This window comes from Cygnus olor, chromosome 5 (assembly GCF_009769625.2).
Source record: "Cygnus olor isolate bCygOlo1 chromosome 5, bCygOlo1.pri.v2, whole genome shotgun sequence".
NCBI lineage: Eukaryota > Metazoa > Chordata > Aves > Anseriformes > Anatidae > Cygnus > Cygnus olor.
The window spans coordinates 30,095,594-30,118,793 of NC_049173.1; the positions used below are offsets into that span (position 1 = coordinate 30,095,594).

At 58.6% G+C, this 23,200-nt stretch overlaps 4 protein-coding genes across 6 annotated transcripts in view; 3 read left to right on the forward strand and 1 right to left on the reverse strand.

Moving 5' to 3' along the window:
• Positions 1–291: 291 nt before the first annotated feature.
• Positions 292–5,681, forward strand: LOC121070449 (mas-related G-protein coupled receptor member H-like). Its single transcript, XM_040557617.1, has 2 exons — positions 292–4,323; positions 4,597–5,681. Exon 2 carries the CDS (start codon positions 4,633–4,635, stop codon positions 5,584–5,586), a length of 954 nt encoding a protein of 317 aa, XP_040413551.1. The 5' UTR covers positions 292–4,323; positions 4,597–4,632; the 3' UTR covers positions 5,587–5,681.
• A 1,838-nt stretch (positions 5,682–7,519) lies between these two features.
• LOC121070594 (mas-related G-protein coupled receptor member H-like) lies at positions 7,520–8,861 on the reverse strand. Its single transcript, XM_040557956.1, has 2 exons — positions 8,754–8,861; positions 7,520–8,473 (listed from the first exon to the last, which is right to left on the reverse strand). Exon 2 carries the CDS (start codon positions 8,435–8,437, stop codon positions 7,520–7,522), a length of 918 nt encoding a protein of 305 aa, XP_040413890.1. The 5' UTR covers positions 8,438–8,473; positions 8,754–8,861.
• Positions 8,862–9,009: 148 nt separating this feature from the next.
• On the forward strand, positions 9,010–11,395 carry RHOD (ras homolog family member D). Of its 2 annotated transcripts, XM_040559716.1 has the most exons (6): positions 9,010–9,125; positions 9,686–9,838; positions 10,178–10,265; positions 10,448–10,557; positions 10,719–10,853; positions 10,935–11,395. In XM_040559716.1, the coding sequence occupies exons 2-6, from the start codon at positions 9,809–9,811 to the stop codon at positions 11,100–11,102; spliced, it is 531 nt and encodes a 176-aa protein (XP_040415650.1). In that variant the 5' UTR covers positions 9,010–9,125; positions 9,686–9,808; the 3' UTR covers positions 11,103–11,395. The 2 variants fall into 2 exon arrangements, with proteins under 2 accessions (XP_040415650.1, XP_040415649.1); XM_040559715.1 differs by lacking the exon at positions 9,010–9,125 and having other exon boundaries at positions 9,521–9,838.
• A 992-nt stretch (positions 11,396–12,387) lies between these two features.
• The window catches only part of KDM2A (lysine demethylase 2A), a 46,321-nt gene continuing 35,508 nt past the window's right edge, over positions 12,388–23,200 (forward strand). The window contains exons 1-3 of one of the 2 annotated variants that reach the window (XM_040558156.1): positions 12,388–12,494; positions 12,911–12,938; positions 14,279–14,383. In XM_040558156.1, the coding sequence (XP_040414090.1) occupies positions 12,475–12,494; positions 12,911–12,938; positions 14,279–14,383 (153 nt within the window). In that variant the 5' untranslated portion in view covers positions 12,388–12,474. The remainder of the gene's footprint in view (positions 12,495–12,910; positions 12,939–14,278; positions 14,384–23,200) is intronic. The other variant, XM_040558157.1, reaches the window with a different exon arrangement.

Below are 23,200 nucleotides of genomic sequence, written 5' to 3' on the forward strand. Positions count from 1 at the left end.
TGCCAATGGTCATCCACCCCTGTCTGTCTCTCTGTCCATCCTCTGTCCAGCCTGGCCCAGTGCTGATTGCAGGTACTTGCCTCTTTACCCTGTCCCTTCCTGCCTCCCTAGTTAAACCCCCCTGATGGTGTCAAGATTTTTTTGCTGAATGATGCTGTCAGCTCCATCTGCTAGAAGTAGATGGACCTTTTCTGCCAAACAGTGGTGCAGGTGGATATCAGGGCAGAGGGAGATGAAAACTTCTTTTCTGTCCCTCTCCATCATCTCCTCCAGTATGGGGGCTTGTGAGGATCAAGGCACTGGATGCTCAGTGCTTTAGTATCAGGCACCAAGGCCCCAGAGCAGGGACATCTCCACCCAGGGAAGCAGACAGGGTATGGACTGAGGCCAAGAGCGTGGTCATGTTACCCTGGAGAACAGATGACACAGGACTTCCAGACCACGTAATTGTAGCAGCGCAAACTACTGGGCAGCATAAGGAGACTGTCACTTTAATTTTTAGAAAAGCAAGCACATCCCACAGAACCAGCAAGTGTAGATACTGCAATCAACATTAAATGACGTAAAAGACAACTTTATTAAAATAAGTTAAAAAGACATTTGAGAGAGAACCAGTCCTGCTCCCCTGGAAACCTCATCAAGGACAGCCGTGACCCAAGGGTCAGGCATCTGTCCACAGCTGGGCCTGCTCGCCTGGCTGGGCAAGGGCTCTGCTCCCATGGGTGCTGGAACGGGGTGCAGAGGAAGGCCTGCCCAGGGGGATGCTGTAGGTAATTCTCGACACAGGGGCCTCACCCACCATCCGCGGATCTGCCCTGTCTTCAAAGACCCTCTGGAGAGCCATTTTGACAGATTCTCTGAAATTCTGCTTTTTGTAGTTCCCAACCAGGACATAAATAATTGGATTGCTGCTGCTGTTGATGGCAGCCAGCAGAAGGCAGATGTCAAAGATAAAATTGGTGTAGACATAGAAGTTGAGGAAGATCTGGACACTGAGTGGGATAGCAAAGAGGAGGAAGAAGAAAACAGTGAGGAAGGATGACAAAGTACAGCCTCCCTGGGTGGTATTGCCATGATCTACACCTAAGCTTAATGAACAGGATCACATTGGAGATGATCATAAAGGGGGTGAAAAAGCAGAAACTGAGAAAGCATAAGGTTGCAAGAACCACCCAGCAGCGTTCAGAGTGACCCAAATCATACATAAAGTACACGAGCCCTGACAGCACACAGGTGAGAGCCCAGAGCAGGCTGCACATGACAGCTGTCAGGAGCTGTGGCGATGGCATCGGTAACAGAAGGGCCAGAGAGTACCCAGGCACCTCTCCATGCTGATGGCCATGAGGAGATAGAGGCTGGAGCTGTATGTTAGCAGAACCTGGAGTGAAATGGTAGGAGCACGTGCAAAAGCTGTGGGTGAAAGCAGCTGAGCATGGGCACATGATACATTACAAGGGAAACTGATGTGCAGAGGAGAAAGCAGGCATCCGCAACAGCCAGGTTGAGGACATAGGAAGCGAAGAGATTCCTCCTGATGTGGAAGCTGAGGAGCCAGAGGATGGCCCTATTCCCCACCAGGCCACACAAGCCGATGAGCAGAATGATGCTACCAATGACGATTTCAGAGACATGGCCTGCAAAGCATCTGGTCCCATTGTCTCCATCCCCTGGACCATGATCTCCATAGATGGTGGGAACACTGTACTTCAGCCACGGACTGTGGTGTTGGGATGTCACTCCATCCTCCTCCTTGCTGTCTCCTGCTCACCTAGGGAAAGGAAAGGGATGATGGAAAAGCAGTGACTCTTAGGTCCCCACCGTTGTGCTGCTCTGGTCATTCAGTCCTTCCCTCGCCTCCATGGGCTACAACATCTGCAAGCCAGAGAACAGAAGAATGGAGTGGAGAAAAAAATAAAAGATGAGAAATAGGGTTAAGAGGGAAAAGCTTGGGCCCAGGATGGCATGCTACAGACAGAGAACTGGAAGAGGAGTGGAGCAAGAAAGGAGAGGCATGCAGGAGCCATTTGCCTGTCAAGGACTGGCAAGGGCTGAGCTGGCTAATGAAAACGTGGCCACTTCTTTATGAACCAAAAGCACTGATTTGAAAAGACGGTGATGTTGTCAGCTGTCCCTCCCATGTGCAGCAGGGAATTCCCTGTCTCCCTGTCAGTGACTGCACATTTGTCCATGCATCCAGCAGAGCGGCCGGAGACAGCAGGAGGTGATCATGGCAGAACTGGCATCACAGCTTGGGCTGCAGTACCTCCATCCCAGCCTGCCCGGGTAGTCAGGGCTGGGGAGCAGAGGGCCCTCTGCTGATGGGGATTGTAAAGCTCTCCAGAGCATCTCAAGAGCATCTCAAGACTCAGAATGCTGCACGTAGCCTTAACAAAGGGGAAAAGAAATGAAAAAGAAACAAAAAAAAAAAAAAAGAGAGAGACAGAAAGAGAGAGAGATCATTAAAAGCAGCATACGATCTCTCAGGAACACAAATGCGACTTCTGAGAAGTGAGATACATGCGCATGCAACAATTCTGCCAGACAGCTGGAGTATTTCATTTCTGGATGCTTAAGCTATCTGAGGATGGCCAGGAGGTTTCATTCTTGGATCAACATGGCGCTGCAGGTACTCAGCACTACGTTTGCATGTGCATCCTTGCCTGCTCCAGCCCTTCCCACTCTGCACTCAGGAGCGCTGCACCAACAATGTTTTTCCCCTGCTGGCTCTTCCAACAGGACCCAGCCCCACCAAAGGCACTGGGTGGAACACAGGTGCTGCGGACGTGGCCGTGCCGCTACTGGGCAGCCAGTGCTGAGCTCAGTGAAGGCTCCTGTGGAGCCACCACCATCTGTATCCGCAGCTTCCACCCTCAGCGAGATGCCAATGAGGGGCAGAGCTGAGGGTGCAGCTGACAGGATGGGGATGATGGCGTGTGCTTGTGCAAAACAACTTCTGCTGAAGGGAGTGACTTTAACAGGAAACCTTAAGAGTAGCTCTTCTGTTGCAGGAGCATTGGAACTGGAATTATATGGCGGGATGAATCTGATGTCTTTGGGAGCAAACAACATATTTTAGAGCAGCCTAAAGTCAGCGAGGAACCAGATGTTCATCCTGGCAGCCAGGACAGCAGCCAGGAGTGGCCGAACACAGGGACACTGATCTACAGGAGAGGTAGGGCACAGAAGGGTGGGTTCCCTTGGGAAAGGTCTTCTACAGCTGAGGGACCTGCCCAGAGCGGGTGTGGAGGGCCCATGCCCCCAAGGAGCCATGGGAGGGTTGAACCACAACCACGCTGAGGTCAGGAGCAGCAGCCCCTGGTCTGTGCACTACCAGAAGGGTGGCACTGTAGGAAAACAACCGCAAGGACTCCTGAGAGCAAGAAGGAGGATGTGGACTTCCCATGCCACCACCGTGCCCCTGGTGAAGGGCTGGGAGGACTGCACTTCTCTGTAACAGCATGCTGGAAGGGAAGCACAGCACCTGAAAGCGTCCTTCCTAGTACCTGTATTTGTATCATTAGGGGGTATTAGCAGTAACCCATCTGGGCTGTAAGTGCTAGTGAAAACTACCATTCATTGCTCATTTATTCAAAGATAATTTATAAACTTTTATAAACTGTTAATGCCCAAATTCGACAACTAAAACTAGTTTTTGGCTCCATTTTGAACGTGTATTCCCTCGTGCCCATGAGACATCTTGGCGATAATTCCCACATTCTTCCCACAAGGGGAGTTGCTTCTGAGAAGCACTGCACTGGCCCTGCCAGCATCACCAGCATCACGCTTTTCCGCTGCGGGGCAATGCCCACCCTGTGTGGCTGGGAAGCCCTGAGATGTGGGGGAGTGGAACAAGGAGGGATAGAAATGCGTCAGGCAGAGAGGGAAGGCAGTTGTGATAGCTGGTCGCTGCTCTGGGAGGGGCATATTTAATCAGAAAAGCATGAGGAGTCATTCACAAAATTCTTGCATGTTTTCTGGCAAAAGCCACTTCCTTTGTGGGGAAAAAAAAAATCAAGATAAATAAAAACAAGGAAGCGGAGCTCTGACGTAGCAGTGGTTACAAAACCTTTCTCGATGCCACTGCGACCCCACTGTGGCTGGGGCAGCCTGTGTATGCAGCATAGGGGCACAGAGAGGAGCCAGGGGACGAGTCCAGGGACACCCTGGTGACCAGGAAACATTCCTCGTTGCACAATTGGCCTGAGGGGGATCCGCTCCAGGATCTGGATTTGAGGGGAGCCTGAGATGCCAGGAAACCAACGTGGATCTGCCCAAGCCCTTCTGGAAAAACAGCCCTAGCCTGCTGATTCACCAAAGCTAACAGTTAAGTGCAATGTTTTTCCTCAGCCCTACCCCACTTTTCTTTCCTCCAGCACCCGCAGCCAGCACCTCCCTCCCTTCCCGCTCTCCTGGGGACAAGCTGCGCTCTCCCCAGTGCCTTTCCCCTGCCCTGTGCTGCCCTTTTGCAGCTCCTGGTAACTCCTGTCCCTGTCCTTATGCCTCCCTCTCACATTCACAATGGGAGCCCTGCTCCCCGCCTCGTCCCACTCACCCTCAGGGTCCTGCTCACCCCCCTGCCCCTTGCTCTGACCGCAGCCAGGACCGCATCCCACCACTGCCTGGCCTCCTGCCATGGAGCCGAACCACACGGCCCCGTCTCCTACACCACCCACGCCAACGCCCGATGGAGAAGACGCGTGCGAGATCGATGTCCCCGACGTGGCCGTGGACGGCGCCACACTGCTCATCTGCCTCTGCGGGCTGGTGGGCAATGGGGCTGTCCTCTGGCTTCTCGGCTGCCGCATCCGCAGGAACCCCATCACCGTCTACGTCCTCAACCTGGCCGTCGCTGACTTCACCTTCCTCCTCTTCATGCTCACCTCCGCGCTCCTCTACATCCTGGACAACCTCTCCTGCAGCGCCTTCCCTGTCTTCACGTACCTCAGGTCGTTCCTCCTGCCCCTGCTGCTCACCCACAACATGGGCATGTACCTCCTCACAGCCATCAGCATCGAGAGGTGCGTGTCCGTCGTCTGCTCCAGCAGCCCCTGTGGCCACCGCCCCCAGCACCTGTCGGCCGTGGTGTGTGCCCTGCTCTGGGCCCTCTCCATCACTGTAATTGCTGCAGTAGCTTTCCTGTGCCTGTCACACCAGCACGAGCAATGCCGTCTGGCCCTCATCTCCATGTACGCCCTCAACTTCGCTGTCTTTGCACCATCCATGGTCATCTCTAGCACACTTCTCTTCATTAAGGTCCAGTGCGGCTCCCAACAACGCCAGCCCAGGAGGCTCTACATTGTTATCTTCCTCACCGTCCTCTTCTTCCTCCTCTTCGCTCTTCCCCTTAGCATCTGGAATTTCCTGCAGCATGTCAGTTACATGCTGGGGCAGTCCCAGGTGGTTTTCCTGCTTGCCTGCATCAACAGCAGCATCAACCCCTTCATCTACTTCCTGGTGGGGAGCTGCCGGAGGCGCTGCTCCTTGGTGTCCCTCCAGGTCGCCTTCCGGAGGGTCTTCGAGGAGTCGGCCGATAACACAGTGTGCAGTGACAATGCCACGATGGACACGCTGAGCCCGGTCTGTTGAAGCCTTTCTGCTACTCTGCTTAAGGCCCCCCCAGATGATGGCCGGGGGTTTCACTGGGGACCCAGATCAATAAATGTCTGCCCTATTTCCGCAGATGTCACCCTCTCACTGCTCCCTGCAGACAATAACGGGGGGTGGGGGTGGGGGTGGGGACAAGAGAGAACGTAATTACATAATTTGGAGGTCAGTGGGAGGCAGGATTCCCGGCAGGATTCCCTGCAGGTGCACAGCTTTCCTTGTCCCCTCAACCCTCCCCAGCAGTACTATTCCCAAAAGGAATGTGCCCCAGAGGACAGAGTTCCCGTCTCATGCTGTCAGACTGCCACATTTCTGCTTTTTTGGATGAGCATTGCCTTTGGGAAAGGCTGACTCATGTGCAAGTGGGGAAAAAACCGCTCAGTGTCCTAAGCCCCTCTCCCACATGCCATGTGCAGCCTCTCCCCTGCTCTGCCCCCCTCCTGTCTCCAGAAATGCCAACGGTGGGGACCAGGGGCACCCAGCAAGGCTCTGCCGATGTCCCGCGCTCCCACAGAGCTGGCTCCTGTGTCACTGCAGCTTGGTGTCGATACACATCACCAAATCACGCGTCCCTGAGCAGCCTTGGGTCCACGCCCAGCGCCCGCTGCAAGGCTGGGGTCCTGGGGGAGGACACGCAGCATGGGCGCCTCGAAGCCAAACCGACGCGGCACTGGTGCTGGGGTGGGACAGGCTGGGGCGGCCCCCATCCCCCAGGGCACGTGCTGGTGTCCCCACGCGTGGCATGCAGGACCTTGGGGGGAAGCCCCAGGTCCCCAGTCCACGGTCCCCGGACCCCAGCCCTGCCACCGCCTGCTGGGATCAGGCGCTGAGCCCCAGGGCTGGAGCTCCCCGTGCGCCTGCCCCACTCCTCGCGTCCTGGTGCGCGCAGAGCCCCCAGCCCCGAGCCGCGTGCCCACCCCCAGCCCCCCGGAGGTGCCCCCATCCCCCGGGCCACGGAGAGGAGGAACGAGAGGCAGCGGCAGAGCAGCGGCTTTATTGGGGGCAGGCGGCGGGGGCAGAGTCGGGGCCGGGCGGACGCGGGGGCTGGGGGCGCCGGGCGCTGTGCGGGGGCTTCCCGCAACGGAGCCCGTCCCGGGCCGCCGGAGCCCCCGCACCGAGCGTCGAAGCGCCGCTTCTCCGGGGGCTTGCGCCGCCGGGCCTCGCGGAAGCCTCCGGTTTCCTCTTTCCACGCTGGAGGGCAGCAAAGCCCCGCGCTCCGCGTCGAGGTGGCCGGGAGATGCGGGGACGGGACGCGACGGGACGGGGATGGAGGGGACAGGAGGGGATGGGGATGGAGGGAATGGGGATGGGACGGGGCGAGAAAGGGGTCCCGACGGATACGGGGATGAGGATGGGATGGAAGGGGCGTGGGACAGGATAGAAGAGGATGCGATGGGGATGGCATTGGGAGGGGATGGGGATGAGGATGGAAACAAATGGCGACAGAGATGAGGATTGGGATGGGACACGGATGGGAACAGGACAGGGTTTAGGATGGGGACAGGGAAGGGGAGGGGAGAGAATGGGACAGGACGTGACAGGGTGGGGACAGACATGGGATTAGGATGGGATAGAGATGTGGACGAGGACCAGGCGGGGATTGGGATGGGATGGCACAGGATAGGGAAGGGGATGGAGACAGGATGGGGATCCAGACTGGGACAGGGAATGGCATGGGATGGGACAGGGTGGGAGAAGGATGAGCTTGGATGGTGATGTGGGCAGGAAAAGGATGGGAATAGGATGAGGACAGGTTAGGGATGGGACAGGGATAGGGATGGGGTAACGACAGGACATGAACACATCCTGGCACGCAACCATGGGAAGGTGACCCATGGGCTGGCCATGAAGAGGTGTGGACAGCTGAGCACGAAACTGGGGGACGCAGCGCAGGCAGTGAAACCACAGTGGCCTCTCAGCTGGAGATCACAGTGACGCCTGTCTCCTCGAAGACCCTCCGGAAGGCGACCTGGAGGGACACCAAGGAGCAGCGCCTCCAGCAGCTCCCCACCAGGAAGTAGATGAAAGGGTTGATGCTGCTGTTGATACAGCCAAGCAGGAAAACAACCTGGGACTTCCCCAGCATGTAACTGACATGCTGCAGGAAATTCCAGATGCTGAAGGGAACCATGAAAAGGAGGAAGAAGAGGACGGTGAGGAAGATAACGATGTAGAGCCTCCTGGGCTGGCGCCGCTGGGAGCCGCACTGGACCTTAATGAACAGGATCACATTGGAAATGACCATGGGTGGGGCAAAAATAAGGAAGTTGAGGGCGTACATGAAGATGAGGGCCAGATGGCAGTGCTCGTGCTGGTGTGACAGGCACAGGAAAGCTACTGCAGCAATTACAGTGATGGAGAGGGCCCAGAGCAGGGCACACACCACGGCCGACAGGTGCTGGGGGCGGTGGCAGCGGTACCAGAGCGGGCACAGGACAGACACGCACCTCTCGATGCTGATGGCTGTGAGGAGGTACATGCCCATGTTGTGGGTGAGCAGCAGGGGCAGGAGGAACGACCTGAGGTACGTGAAGACAGGGAAGGTGCTGCAGGAGAGGTTGTCCAGAATGTAGAGGAGCGCGGAGGTGAGCATGAAGAGGAGGAAGGTGAAGTCAGCGACGGCCAGGTTGAGGACGTAGACGGTGATGGGGTTCCTGCGGATGCGGCAGCCGAGAAGCCAGAGGACAGCCCCATTGCCCACCAGCCCGCAGAGGCAGATGAGCAGTGTGGCGCCATCCACGGCCACGTCGGGGACATCGATCTCGCACGCGTCTTCTCCATCGGGCGTTGGCGTGGGTGGTGTAGGAGACGGGGCCGTGTGGTTCGGCTCCATGGCAGGAGGCCAGGCAGTGGTGGGATGCGGTCCTGGCTGCGGTCAGAGCAAGGGGCAGGGGGGTGAGCAGGACCCTGAGGGTGAGTGGGATGAGGCGGGGAGCAGGGCTCAGGGGACAGCAGGGCTGGGGAGATGCTGGGGACGGAGAGCTGAGGAGGAGGCTGCCCTGCCAGTGGTGGGCTGGGGCTGAGCGTGGAGCAGAGTCTGGAGCAGAGGGCAAGGGGCTGCAGGAGGGGGTGAGGGGGGGTGAGGGGGCTGCAGGGGCCTCAGGGGAGGTGCCAGCAGCGCCCTGATCCAGGCTCACCCCCATCCCTACCTTTCCAGGCAGCGGTCTGTGCCCTGTCCAGCTGGAGCTGTCCTTGCCACCGTCCTCTCAGACAAGGAGATTTCGTGTCTCTGTGTCCTCAGAAGACCCGAGCAGACCTGAGCCTCCTCCGTGCCCCTCCGAACAACGCTGTTCCTTGGGCGTTGCTGCAAGAGCACTGGTCAGGTGGTGAGAGCTCTGCCTCTTTCAACGATAGTGGCTGCATCTCCCATCCTCTCCCCTCATCAAATTTCTGTTGGTCTTGCAAGAAAGGAAATGTTTTGTCCAAGAGGATATCCCAGAGGACAAATATTGCAGCAGCTACATCTTGCTGTGAAAGAATCTTGGTGCTTTTAGGATCCAACCTGATATCTCATTAGACTGGTAATTACCACCTTCCTAATTGTTTTATTGTGCTCCATTCTCCTCCCCCTACTCTTCCCTAATGTTGGCATCCTTCCGAGATTGTTCATTACTGTTTGCATTTCCCCTCAGCCTCCTGGTGAGGCCTGGCCACAGCGGCTGGTCCACGCTTGTCATGTCACGTCACCAGGGGGGTTTGGTGTCGGGGCCGTGGGCTCAGTCTGGGGCCAGGCTGCAGGGGACACAGGGGCACCAGGGGGCAGCTGCTCCTTCCCCAGCGGGCCCCTGGGAGCTGCGTGCCCTGGGTGAAGTGGCAGGAGGGAAGACGGGAAGGGCGAGGGCCACGGGTGACACCGGCAGCCGGGCCCAGGGAGGGACAGAGCTCCACAAGTCACCTGCTGGGCCAGGAGGAGCTGTGAGTCATCCCGTGCCTCCCTCCGCCCTGGACTTTGCCTCCGGTGGATGCTCGGGGCAGTAAAACCGGCAGAGGCCAGGGAGGGACTGGGACACGCAGGGTCAGCGCGGGGCGGTGGGGCCCGGAGCGGCGTCCCTGCGGCCAGGCCCACCGTGCCCACATGCAGCAGGCGCCTGGCGGGCAGAGCCCACCCCCGGGGCCCTCCGAGGCCGCAGGCGCTGAGATCAAGGCCACTGAGATCAAGGCCGTCATCGTCGGGGACGGAGGCTGCGGGAAGACGTCGCTGCTGATGGTCTTTGCCAGAGGGGACTTCCCCAAGGTGAGGCTCCTCCTGCCTGCCCAAACATCCCCAGGCTCAGAGCTCCCCAGCAGCACCGGGACCCTCATCCTGTGCAGCCCCCTGCCCATGTCCCCCCACAGCTTCCTTCACTGGGGACGGGGCCCGGGGACGGGGCGTTTGCCGGCACCAGGGGGGTCCCACTGCACCCCTGAGTCCCAGCCACCCACCCAAGGCTTGATGCTGCTGTGGGAGACCAGGGGTATCCCAACTGCCTCCCCATGGGCCTTGTCCATCCCCCCAACCCCCCCCCCCAGTCCCTCACCCAACCCCGGGGGCCCCTCCAAGCCACCCGCTGCCCACACCCCTGTCCCCTGCCAGGTCTACGTCCCCACGGTGTTCGAGAAGTACACGGCCTCCTTCCAAGTTGACGGAAAGCCCGCGAAGATCCACCTCTGGGACACGGCAGGTGGGAAGGGATGGGAGGGGACAGCCTCGGGTGTGCCCCTGTGGGTGGGGGCACTGGGGACAGGGTCCCCCATGGGTGCCCTGCCACCTGCCATCCCCAGAGCCCCCCACGTCCCCCCGGGGTGGGGGCAGGCGTGGTGCTTCAGGGAGCCGGCTCCTGACGGTCTGCTGCTGCGCCTGCAGGGCAGGAGGACTACGACAGGCTTCGCCCGCTGTCCTACTCAGACGCCAATGTTGTCCTCATGTGCTTTGATGTCACCAACCGCAGCAGCTACGACAACATCCTGACGAAGGTAACGCAGCGCCAGGGGCTGCTCCCGCCCCGTGCATCCTCCCCGAGGGGGCTGCCACCTACTCTGCCGTCTGTCCCACCGTCCATCTGTCCCACACCCTGTCCTGCCGCCCGTCCCGTGCCCCCCACGCAGGCGTGGTGGCAGCCACCTGTCCCCCACAGTGGTACCCAGAGGTGAACCACTTCTGCAAGGGCGTCCCGGTCCTGCTGGTGGGCTGCAAGACCGACCTGCGGCAGGACCCCGAGGTGCTGCGCGAGCTGCGGCAGGGCCGCCAGGAGCCCGTCACCTTGCAGCAGGTGGGTGCCCCCCCCCCCCCCGGCAGGGGACACGAGCCTGGGGCAGGGATGGGGCTCAGCCACTGCCGCCGCTCTCCGCAGGGGGAGGCCATGGCCCGGCTGGTCCACGCCGCGTCCTACTTCGAGTGCTCGGCCAGGTACCAGGAGAACGTCAGGGACATCTTCGCTGCCACCTGCGCCACCGCGCTGCGATCCGCCCGACGGCCCCGACGCAGGAGATGGCCCCGGGGGGGCTGCACGCTCTGCTGAGACCCCGCACCGCCGGCCCGGACACCGTGAGCCGGCACAGAGGCACCCCGTGCACAGAGAGGCGCCTGGCACCGACCTGCCCGCAGCCGCCCCGCTGCTGAGAACTGACCCGGGGGACCCCCTGGCCCCCTGTCCCGCCGGCCGGGCGGGGGACACGCGCTGAGCGGCTGCGGCGCGGTTCTGCCATTAAAGCTCAGAGCTCGTCAGCGCCGTGCGGTCCCTGCGGGCAGACCCCCCGACACCTGATGCGGCACCAAAAGGCACAGGGCCGCAGCCACGGCACCGTGTTTGTGTGTGTGCGCGTGTGTGCGCGTCTGTGAATGTGTGCGTGTGAATTTGTGCACGTGTGTACGTGTATGTGAATGTGTGTGTGCACGTGTGTACGTGTATGTATACATGTGTTTGTGTGTATGTGTGTGTGAATCTATACACATGAATGTATACGTGTGAATGTATACGTGTGTACTTGTCTGTATGTGTACGTGCGTGCGTATGTACGTGTGTGTACATGTGTGTAGTGTGTGTACATATGTTTGTATGTGTGTGTTTGTACATGTGGGTGTACATGTGTATGTGTGTGTACATGTGTTTGTTCACGTGTGCATGTGTGCACGTGTGTACGTGTGCGCATGTATGTTTATGTGTGTACTTGTCTGTATGTGTGTATGTGCACGTACGTGTGCGTGTGTATGTATGTGTGTATACATGTGTGTACATGTATGTGTATGTAGTGTGTACGTGTACATGTGTGTACGTGTTTATGTGTGTACATATGTATGTGTGTACGTGTTTGTGTGTACGTGTGTACGTGTGTACATGTGTGTGCGTATGTACGCATGTGTACATGTGTGTAGTGTGTGTACCTGCATGTGTACGTGTGTGTGTACGTGTGTGTGTACGTGTGTGCCTACCCGCGTGTGTGTGTGTGTGTGTGTGTGTCTGCGTGTACCTGTACGCGCACGTGTGCGCCCCTCCGCGCGCGGCTCGCTCGTGCGCGCGCCCCCCGGCCCGCCCGCGGCCCCCCGACCCCCACGCGCCCCGCGCGGGTCCCCGCGAGCATGCGCGGGGGCGGGGCGGAGGGGGCGGGGGCACCCGGGGGCGGGGCCAGCGCGACGGCCCGCGGGAGGGCGCTCGCGCCCGTCCCCTGGCGGCGCATGCGCGCTCTCTTCCCTCCCCCCCCCCGCTCCGGCGGGGCGGGGCCGGCGGGGTGCGTGCGCGCGGCCGCGCACGGCCGAGGCGGGCCGGGCGGGGGGCGGCGCATGCGCGCGGCGCGCGCCGGGGGAGGCGGCGGGGGGCGCGGGGCGGCTGCGGGCGGCGCAGGCGCAGTGCGGCGGCCGAGGCAGTGTGTATGTGAGGCTCTGACGGGTTCAAAATGGCGGCGGCGGCTCCTGTGTGAGGAGGGGAAGCGCGTCCCGGCCGGGGGGCGGTGGCGGCGGCGGGGCGGGCGGCGGCGGCGGCGGCGGGGTGGGCGCGGGCGGCGGGCGGCGGGGCCGGCGGCCGCCCGGCAGCGGGCCGCGGGGTGGCGGGCGGTGCGGGGCGCGGGGTGGCGGCGGCGGCGGCGGCGGCGGCGGCGGCGGCGGCGGGGGGACGCGGCGCCGGGCCGGGGAGCGGGGCCCGCGGGAGCCGGCGGCGGCGCGGGGCGGGCGGCGGGGCTGTCAGCGCCCGCTCGGCGCGGCGGGGGCGGCGTGCGCGGGGGGGGCGGTGGGGCCGGCGGGGCGGCGCGGCGGCCGGGCCGGGCCCGGTCGCGGTCGCCGCCTGACCCGGGGGTTCCTCCTCCGTCTCTTGTGTTTCTCCCGTGCCGGCGCTAGAAGAGGACAAAGGCGCAGGAGAGACCTGGTGAGCCACTCGCGGCGGGGCGGGGGGGGGCGCCGGCCGCCGGTCGCCAAGTTTCCGCAAGTCCCCGGAGAGGAGAGGGGCCGGGCGGCGGGAGCCGGCTGCCGCCCCCGCGGGGCCGCCCCGCGGGCGGCGGGGCAGCCGGCCCGGCCGGGAGGCAGCGGGCGGGCCGGGCCCCTCCGGGGGGTCGGGCCGGGCCGGGAAGTTGGCGGCCGGCGGGGGGCCGGGCGGCGGCGGGCGCCGGTGACAGCTCCCCGGGGAGCGACATCCCCCGCGCCGCTTTGTTCCGGCGGGCACCGGTCCCCTCCTGTCCGGGGGGCCGGGGCAGGGCCGCGGCTGCGGGGCAGGCCCGGGAGGGGGCGCGGGGTGGGGTGGGGGGGGGACGGGCGCGGGGCGTGCGGGTGTTTACAAACAGCGCCCGGCGAGGGGAGCGGGAGCGCTCGGGCCGGTCCCGAGCGGTGCTGGTGGCGGGGGGAACGCGGCGCTCCGCTGTCAGACCTTTTCCGGAGGGGCAGGGGGGAGAGAGCTCGGGGGGGGGAACAGGCGCTGCCCGCCCTACGGTAGCAGTCCCGTGTTCCTGCACAGGACGGCAGAGTCCTGCCCCGGAGGTCTGCCGTAGTCATAGGCGTGGGGTTAAGAGCTGCGGTGTACCTGGATGCTGTTTTCATTCTGTTCCTATTAAAAAAAAAAAGTTTAGATGCCACCTGACACCTTGGGAAACTTTCCCGTGTACAGCATGGTGTCACAAGGTGGCAGATGTGGAGATCTGAGCATGTAGGTCTCCTCAAGATGGGAGTTAGTCCCATACCCCCAGCTGCACTGAAGCGCCGTGCACAGGATCCCGTACGTCTCCCTGTTTGAGGGAGACGTTCTGTGTGTGTGCGGCTGCTCCCGAGTGCTGCGGTACAGGACACCCAGAGGACAGCAGCCATGTCATTTGGAGGAGCCGGTTCTCTAACGCGTAGTCTTGCGCTCTGGGAAACCAGGCTGCTCCCCTGCTGCCGTCAGATGTTTAACAGCAGGCGCACAGCTTGCCTGGTTCCTGTACCCAGCGCGAGGCTGCTGAGCTGCCACTCATGCCGGTAGTTGTGTGGAGCAGAGGCCTTCTCCTGGTTGGGGACCTGCAGCTCATGTGTTACAGAACAGCTGGTAAAGTCATTTACCCTAGGTCATGCCTAAAGTTAGAATGGGAGCATTAAAGTTGAGGTGGGCTTATCCCCTGTGTTCACTTGATCTAGCCCTACACAGGGGCTCGGATTCAACCTCAGAACGAGTGAAGAAACGAGGGATGTAGGTGCTGCATGTCCTGAGACCTGCTTCACTGTTTCCCTCTGAATTCAAAGGAGGAAGAGGACGACGACAGCAGCCCTGGAGTGTCCTTCTCGCTCTCTTCAGAAGAGTCGGAGATGGAGCCTGAAGAAGAAAGGATCCGCTACAGCCAAAGATTGGTCAGTATCAGCCATTACTGATCAAATCCTGTTCTTGGTTTTCTTCAACTGAAAAAAGAAAAGGTTTTTACTGGGAACAAGTTTAAACAACCAGGAAAAAAAAACCACAAAACAAACACATTGTAGTGGATTGCTGCAGCTTGTCCTGAGGTATTAGCTCAGCTGGTGGTGAGTTGGATGGCTTTGTGGGCCTTGTCTGCATCGCAACGCTTGCCTTAGCGGAGGGCACTGATTGACTGAACTCTGGAAGAGGGGAGCATTGGGGGCTGGGACTGGATAAGATGCTTTGGGAAGGTGCTGGAAAGAAATATAAAGTGCATGTCTGTGTCGCTTTTGTCACAGCAGATTTTCTCCGTGTGTTTGTAGCAACTGGAGAAGGTGAAATGGTGTGTGTTACCGTTATGTTGTCCTGGACTCGATTTGAGCTTTCTGTGAAATCAGAGAAAACCAGCTTCAGGTTCAAGCTCAAATTTGCTTGTGCATGTGTCTTCTGGTTTTTCTTTTTGGGGGAGCTGTTCCAGAGCTTGGGTCCTGGTTAGGCCCTGTCAGGAGCTCTGGCTTGTCTGATGTTTGTGCTGATGTTTGGGGGACTCTCTGAGGCAAGCAGTCTGTGAGTTGGGTCGTAACTGTGAGTGGTGTGGGAGCAGCTGCTCCAGGAGCCTGTGATGCTATTCCCGGAGATCTCGGGGAAGGAGGGGGAGTTGCTGTGTCTCCTGCGGGCCAGCATCACGTTTTGAGGCAGTTGTAAACCCTCTGGGAAGTGCAAGCATCAGCTCTGTGATAACTGAGGTTGTGACTGGGTTTGTCTCTGAGTCACAGTGGTACACGCACCCTCACCTTCGAGGTGCTGCCTGTGAAGTTAAATCTTTATCCTTCAATGCTCTGAAATCATTTGCTGTGAGGCAGCATGGTACTCTGCACTAAGCTTCGCCCTTGGATGCGAGTGGTTCTCACACGAGATTGTCAACGAGGTTGCTCCTCTGTTGGTGCCAGGTACCTGGCCATAAGTGCTGCGGAGCTGTAGCTGGCACGTGCCTTGCAGGTGGCCCTGGGGTGGAAACCCTCTGGTGAGGGCAGAAAAGGGTATTCCAGGCCTGGCCCCTGTGGAGGGAAGACATTGCGTAGGCAGCTGTGGTTTGTCTGCAGACCTGGGGTGCTGAAGGTGCGCTCCTTCTCTGGGGCTTCGCAGCACCTGTTGCATGGTCACGTTTTGCAGAGAGGATTGTTGCACAAAATGGTTTGGTGGCAGTCATGTACGCTCTTGTAGTCAGCCTTCTTTTCCTGCTTGGGGAACTGAAGTAACTCTGATTTGAAGGGGTTTTCAATCTTCTCTTTTTTTTTTTTTGAGAGAGAGTGCTTTAAGAAAAGCCAACAATAATACATCTGTGGATGCTTCAAGCTGGCTGTTTTTTCCCCAAGTGCCTTGGTGGGTGCCTCAATTTGGCAATGCTGCCAAAAGCTGCAGTCCTCCCTCGTCCTGACATGCTTGTTCCCACGGCTGTGTGATGTGTAGCTTGGGGTGCTAAAGGTGACCACTTCTGTAGCCAGCAGTCAGGCCGGCAAGATAACTTCTCTTGGAGGCAAGGCTTCAGCGTTTGGTTAAACTACAGTCTTAGCTATGCAGTGACCCTGCTGAAGTAGTCCAGAAGAGCTGGACAGAGATGCGGCAGTTGAATGGGACTAGCAGCCAGGAATTTACCAGTTTAAAAATACTTATAATCTCACGTACAAAAGTTGGCAGGAAGAGTTGCTGTCTTGAGTGTAGATGGCCTTAACTCCAGTAGAATGTGCTAAGCTGGATAAAGGGCTGCGTGCTGATGAGCTGCGTGCGTAAGGGGCTTGGGAAGACACGCAGGCAGCAAGCAGAGGACAAGGCTCACCGAGGCTTCTGTGGCCTCGTGTCTGTGCTGTCCCTGCTGGCCTGCAGCCTGGAGGAGGAGGTGTGACCCCTGCATGCGTGGTGAGGCTTGGTTCGTACCTCCTGCTTGGCTCTTCCTGGGAGCTCCAGCTCGCTGTGCTCTTGCTGTGTCCATGAAGCTTCCTTGTTGAAGGACCTTTCGGAGATGCTTAGTTTTGTTCCCTAGATGCGTGCTCTTGACTTTGTCTGTCTGAGATGTGGGGAGCTGTTTTCTTAGCTGGTGTTTCTGGCCCTTGCAGAACAAGGTATCGTGGGTGAATTATCCAGGAAGACAAAAGTGATGGTTATGAGTTATTTGAAAATGCTACTCTTACGTATACATCGTTCTTGGGAGCTGGTTTTCGTATGCCTATATTAACCCTTCTAGGTAGGGAAACAGGTGGTTGGTAGTACAGTACGCATCTGTGCTTTGTTTCTCATGTGTGTGACTGGTGATCAATGTGGGTGTGAAAGCAAAAGGTAACATTTAAAAAAAAAAAAATCCAGGTGTGATAGTAGTCTACACCAGCCAAGCGACCTTGACCAGAATATTTTATAGCGTTGAAGGGGCTGAATTAATTGCGTGGGCAAGTAGCAGGGTTAGGTGATACCTGTGGCCCAGGATGTCAACAGAAGCTTGCTGTCTGGTGTGCCAGGGCAGTTACATTTAGAGCATCTCTTGGTGCGTCGTCCTGGTCTTGAGACCAGATCGGTTTCATTCAGGATGCACAGACAGTCTCAAGTACTTTGCCTCGCTTTTAGTGAGTGACACTGCTGCCTTGCTCTGGTTCAGCAAAAATCTGATCAGTGTATGTTTTTTGAATGAGTTTATTGGTGAAAGATCCAGATTTTGAAGAGAAATTTACCTTTGCTCTGGGCGTAGTCGCACTCCTGCAAGACCCTTCTGCCTGTTCACACATCGCTGTGTAGTCTAATGGTGCATCAGGTGGCTCGCAGTGCCCTGTGCTTGCTTCCTTGCTCAAGCTGCGCATCCACGGCACCCAAGTTTGCGAAGGACTGGGTGAGCTGGTCTGGATACAGCATTGTCACTGTGAGGGTGTCTTGTTCTCATCTTCCACAACTAAACCTGGAAGAAGCTGTGTCCCGGCATGCTCTGGGAGGCTGCTGCAGGTAGGGGAAGGCAGCCTGCGTACGGCGCTGCACGAGCACAGAGCGTGCAGGGCAGCCGTGTTCCTCGCGTTCAGATTCGGTAGGGCCAGCCTGCACCGTGAGGAGCTGAGGGTGGGACTTGCCAGGCTGCAGAGCACTTCTCTGGTAAGTCTGCGCATGTTGCTGCTCCTCGGTGTAACGAGGCAGCACTGCAGGGACTGGTGAGAGGTGCTGGCTCCGTAAGCTGCAGCCCCGTGTTTGTGTAGCCCCTTCACGGAGGAGCTGAAATGCTCTATTGTGTCCCGAAGCTGGAGTGACAGTCCAGCCCTGGCGTTAACAATGTGATGGCTCCTCTCTGAGGCTTGGAAACGTTCGGCTGGCTGTCGCTGGGTGGTCTCGCCCAGCCCATGCCACAGCACGCTGCTCAGCTCGCTGCGAGGAGGCTTGGTGCACGCTGGCGCCTACAGCCTGAGTTTGTTTGAGGCTGGAGTGACCATGGGAGCAGCTCCGGCTGAGCTGCTCGAGCAGAGACGCGCCTGCCTCCCCGTCGTAGCAGGGAGTGCTGGCCTGGTGTGCCGCTGAAGAGGGAGTTCTTTCTCACACCAGCCTTCGCTACGCATAGAGCCGCTCTGCCTGCGTGGGTCCGTGGAGCTGCTGAAGGTTTGCCCGGCACAGTGCGGGCCTGGCATCCGCCTGTACTTCTTCAGAGGAGTGCTTGGTACTCCTGGGCATGGGAAGCGTGGAGAAATCTCACCTCCTGTCTGCTTCAGGGCTGATCCTGCCAGGCCTTTTCTGTGAACTAGGACTAGCAAAACTCTGTAAGTTACGAGTTGGGATCAGCACATCACTGGAGCGGTGCCGTGAACTTTCGATGACAACACTTGGTGAGAGGAAAGAGGGCAGCGGCAGCAGTGTTGTCACCTGGGGATGGCTGCAGCGGGGAGCCTAGCGGGAGAGGGTGATTGCCCCAGGGACCGGTCCTGCCAGCCGTGGTCTCTAATGCTGTCAAGTCAGCAGTCTTTATCTCGGGTGTGGTGCCCAGGTAAGACAGGCAGAGCTGGTTTTCAGCCTCACTCTGCAGTTGCCTCTAGAGCTGATGCCCCAGAGCTGGATGCCGCTTCAGGGGATGCACAACTGTGCCCTAAAGAAAAGTTGGGGGGGGTGGGGAGGAGGGGGCATCTCTGCCTGTCTGTGCTGGGCTAGTTAGCTAGCCGTCCCCTGCCTCCAGCAAAACCGACGAGACTGGAGAGGTCTGCACTGGGGAGATGGGGTGGGGTAGGAACCTCTTAAACTGGCTCTGCTGCTGGGAGAGCCTGAGGTGGAGCCGCACCCTCTGCCGGGCCGCGGGAGGGCTGCCCTGTGCAGCTGGGGCTTGGGCATGGCTCCTGCGTGCTGCACGGGCCTCGGCGGCTGTCCCTGGCCGGGCGCGGTGGCACCCCTTAGGGCTGCCGGGGGCTGTTGTGACAGCAGCGCAGGGGAGCGGGCTGCTGGAGGAGGAGAGCCGCCTGGCGTGCGGGCTGCAGATGGCTGGAGTGTGTTGGCTGGGGGGTGAAGCGCTGTCTCTCCTGTCGCTCAGGGCAGCCCGTGGCTTGCTTTAGCACTGGCCTGCCCTGCCCTGCCCTCTGATCGGATCCCTCCGTGAAATGTGAGAGGAGGCCTGTCCCTACCAGCTGAAGCCTGGGGCCACTCCCATAAACAACAGTTAGCAGACCTGTCCTTACATGTCGGTGTCCACGCTGCCCCTGGGTAAGACTTCACGTGAGCTCTACAGCATGCAGAGTCATCAGCCAAGAGATAGAGCTTGGGGCACGTGGGAAATTGTTCCTGCAGCATGGTGGTTCTGATCTTGTGGTTTCCAAGTCGTTGTATCAGGGTACCGGAGCCGCCCTGCAGTATGGGGTAATGTCAAATGCGGGACACAACCTGTGGACTGGGAAGACTCACACGTTGGTGTTGACATAAGACTCGTGGCAGTGCTCCAGCCCTTCTCCTCATGTGGCCAAGGGCACAAATGGCCTCAAGGCTGTGAGAGGAAGGTCAGGAGGGAGCAGGCTGTGGGATGGCAGGATGATGCTCATGCCTAGTAAGATGGCAAGGAGGAGCCACCCTTCTTCCTTGCAGAAGCCTGCCTTCCCCGCGTTGCTCAAGTGGCTGGCCATCTTGAGCGGCTCACGCTGTCCCGAACGCCGGATGTAAAGAGTAAAGAGTAATGCTTTTCTGTCGGGTGCAGCCTGACCTGTCTGTACCCCCGGCAGTGCTGCTCCCTACCAGGTAACAATCCCTTGCAGTTGTGTGCATCTGTCGTGCTCAGATCTTGGTGTGTCTGACAGAGGCAAGTCCTGCTGGCCTCTTACCAGCTCTTGCAGGGTTGGTTCCATCAACCTGGACCTGTGCTGTGTGCTGTCACTTACCCTGTCACGCGATGCACCTTCCTGTTGCCTGTAAGGACGTGGGTTTTGTCTGCCAGAGAGCCTGGTGTGAAACCTGGCTGGCCAAACACTGCTCCACTGCTGGACACACTTCAGTTTCCTAGTCTAGACAGGACCTGGGCTATCAGGGTAATTAATCTCTCCCTCATGCCTCTGCTTCAAACTGAAAACACTACCGATGAGTCTTTCCAAATGACCCAGGTATAATAATTGAGCTCTGAATAATTTAGGGGCTCTGTTCAGATTTGATCTGGGCAGCTGTAGGGACTGGGAAGGGGGAGTTTTGCTCTAGCAGCAACTTGGAAAGAAGTTCAGTGAGCGTTTGGATCTTGAAAGATGCAAGATCGCACTGGTCCCTGGAAGAATACGGCCGTGAAGCCAACTGGATGATGTTCCATGTCAGCAGAGAGGTAAATAGCTCTGCTGACTTCTTACTGTCCCAAGTCTGACTGCGGCTTGTGAGTGCCCTGGAAGCCGTGGTACTGCTTGAGCTGCACCAGACAGCACAGGAGCACTTGAAATTATGTGAGCATTACCAAACAAAATGTGCAAGTGGCATTGACACCTCCTGTTAATAAGCAGGAGTAGGTTTTCTACCAGGGTTGGCCAGGCTCGCTCATCTCTGGGTGACTGGGAGAAGGCAGAAGGCAGGCGGACATGGCGTGCGTAAAACCTTCGGTCACTGAGTGTCACTGTGCCGCTGATACAGCGGACGGCGCGCCCGCAGCATGATCCTGTGGCCTGAGCTGTTCAGGGGCAGCTGCCGCACCGAGACGCGTGCCCTGGGTTGGGAGAAGAGGAGTCACTGCGGCGGAGCAGGTCCTTGCAGTGCGTCCTGCTCGGCCCTGGTGGGGAGCTGGGAGCGTAGGAGGATCTTGTTTGGTTGCCTTGGGAAAAGCAAAAGGGCAAAGTGGAAGAGGAAAGCCTGTAGTAGGATGACTGGGCCTGTAATTAGATATCTGAGATACTAATTCTAGATATCAAGGCTGTCAAAAGCACTGGGGGCCAAGAAGGGTGGGGAGTACTCCCAGTCTTGGAACTGGAACTGTTGTCTCCCGTTGGCTTGGGGAGCTTGGGTCTCAGGTCTGGTGTTTTGGGGGGTCATGGGAACAAACCCTTGCAGAGCCCTCCCTGCTGGGAAGAAGCAGTGAGTAGGCACAGGCACCCATTTGGGAGGTGAGGTTCGACTGCTTCAAGTGGAGCAAAGAAAATCCCTGTAACTGCACTTGTACAGATGTATCCCCAAAAAGCCTGCCAATAAAACCTGAAAGCAGCATCACAGCTCTCCTGTCTTGGATGCCTTGGTCTGGCTGAGGTGCAGGCTGAACTCTGCTGTACCTGTGCTTGTGCTGGTCCGGGACTGGTTCCTCTTCTGGAGGACCTAGGGCAGGGTGGCAGGCAGCCTGTTGGGTGCTCTCAGGCACTTCAGTTCTTCTTTCCTTTTCCCTGTGCTAGTGCTGTCCACATTCATGTGCCCGCAGATTCTCTCCCACCTCTGTGGTGCTTCTCAGGCAGTTGGGAAGTGCTCTGTACCACATGTCCTGGCCCACCTCCTGGCAGCTGGGCCTGTTTTTCACGTGGAGAACACATGGGTTCTCCCGTCGTCATCCCTGCCCATCTGATGGGGAAACCATAGGCTCCAGGGTGGCATCACAAAAATGAGAGCTGCTGTAGGTCACTGGTTTTGGAAGAGCTCTGCTCACACAGCACGGAGAGACCAGAAGGGCTGTGATGAACTCAAAGTTTTCTGTGCCTGCTGATGCTCTCTATTCACCCCCTTCTCCCATCTCCCAGGAGCCAGGGGAAGAAGATGCATGGCTGCACATCGGCATCGCTCGTTGCCCTTCTGCTGGCCCTTGAAGGCGGGTCAGATAAATCCCGGGGCAAAGCAAAGCATAGCCTACAAGTCGGTGATGGCAGAGGAGGTGCCTTTCTCACTGCTCTGTTTCTGTGGGTCTGTGTTTGTGCATCTCTGTTGCTGTAGAAACAGCACTAATGGTGAACAGAGCGAGCTGGCCATCCGGGGACGGCAGATGCCCGTGGAGGAACCCAAACGGAAGGAGGTGTTGGGCTGGGATCTGCCCGGGGTGGCAGCGTGGTGAGGAAAGGTGGGCGGGCTGATGCTTGTGCAGCAGCACTCTGAGGGGAGCAGTGCTCTCTGTAGCACTCCCCCTGGGTTGGGTGCCAGGAAGGGCACGGGTCCTTGTTGCCAGAAGAGCTGAGGAATGGTTCACGGCACTGACTTCTTGTGTGCACGAGCAAGCTGTGGCGTGGGGCACGGGTAGGTTTTATGGCGGCTGGTTAAAACAGGTCATATATGCAGTGAGCGGAGCAAGGAGATCTTTTCCCTGAAGTATGTTAAACACTTCGTCTTTCCCAGTTTATTAGCCATCACGCTGTACACAAGGAAGAGTCTTAATAAAGCCGCCCCGCACCTTTTTTTGGCAAGGAAAAGGCTTAGCTCCAGGTGTGATCGTCAGCTGTGGTTTTTGTTAGTGCTGGTCCTCAGGGCTGAGAGCTGACTGCAGCATCGCGCTGCTGTGTGCTAGCCAGTCCTGAGGGGTTTGGGAGAGGAGGAGTCGTGTGGTAGAAGGCACCAGGGGAAGGATCGGGACATTTCTTGCTAGGGCTGTTATCTAGAGAAGCAGTTCCCAACTGGTGAGATGTGTTTTTGCTATGAACGAGATACGTAGAGGGGATGGGCCTTTTTGATGTTGTGTTTTCTTTGCCTGGCCTCTGTACAAGGCAGTGGTAAAAGCCTGTGGGGTGAGAGAGGAGCGGGGCAGTGCTGTGGAAATTGGAGAGGAAAAGAAGCAAATGGCGGAGGCAGGAGCAGAGCAGCCTGTTTAAAATAGTAATAATAATGAGAGAGGAGCCTGGCCTGTGCTGTTGCAGTCTGAGGGTGCCCTGCTTCCCCTTTGCTCCCCTGCGTACCCATTCCACGCAACTGTGATCTTGGGATCGAGCTGAGGCGGCCAGCAGTGTACATTCCTGCAGGGTTAGGCTGCCTCCCTGTTGATTTTACTGTACACCAGTATTTCTGTGTGTCACTGAGCTCCGGAGCCCCTGCGCCGCGTTTAGAGTAAGGAAGGGAGAAGCACTGGGCTTCCTGTGGGGCAAAGGCGGGGGGAGCACGTAGGTTGGTGTAACTGGGGGGGGGAAGGAGGAAATCTCCTTTCCAGTACCTGGGAACAGTGGCCTTCCCAGTACACTTGCTGGCCATGTTTTTCCCAACAGCCCTGGGTTGTTCTCGTTCTTCATAAGCTTCCCTGGCCCTGCAGCGCCAACAGCCTGTGGCGGGTCCCGTAAAAGGACAGTGTCGGCTTTGCGGAGGCTGTGGTACAAGCCCTGGGGCTTCCCGTGCTGTTGTTGCCTGAGTGC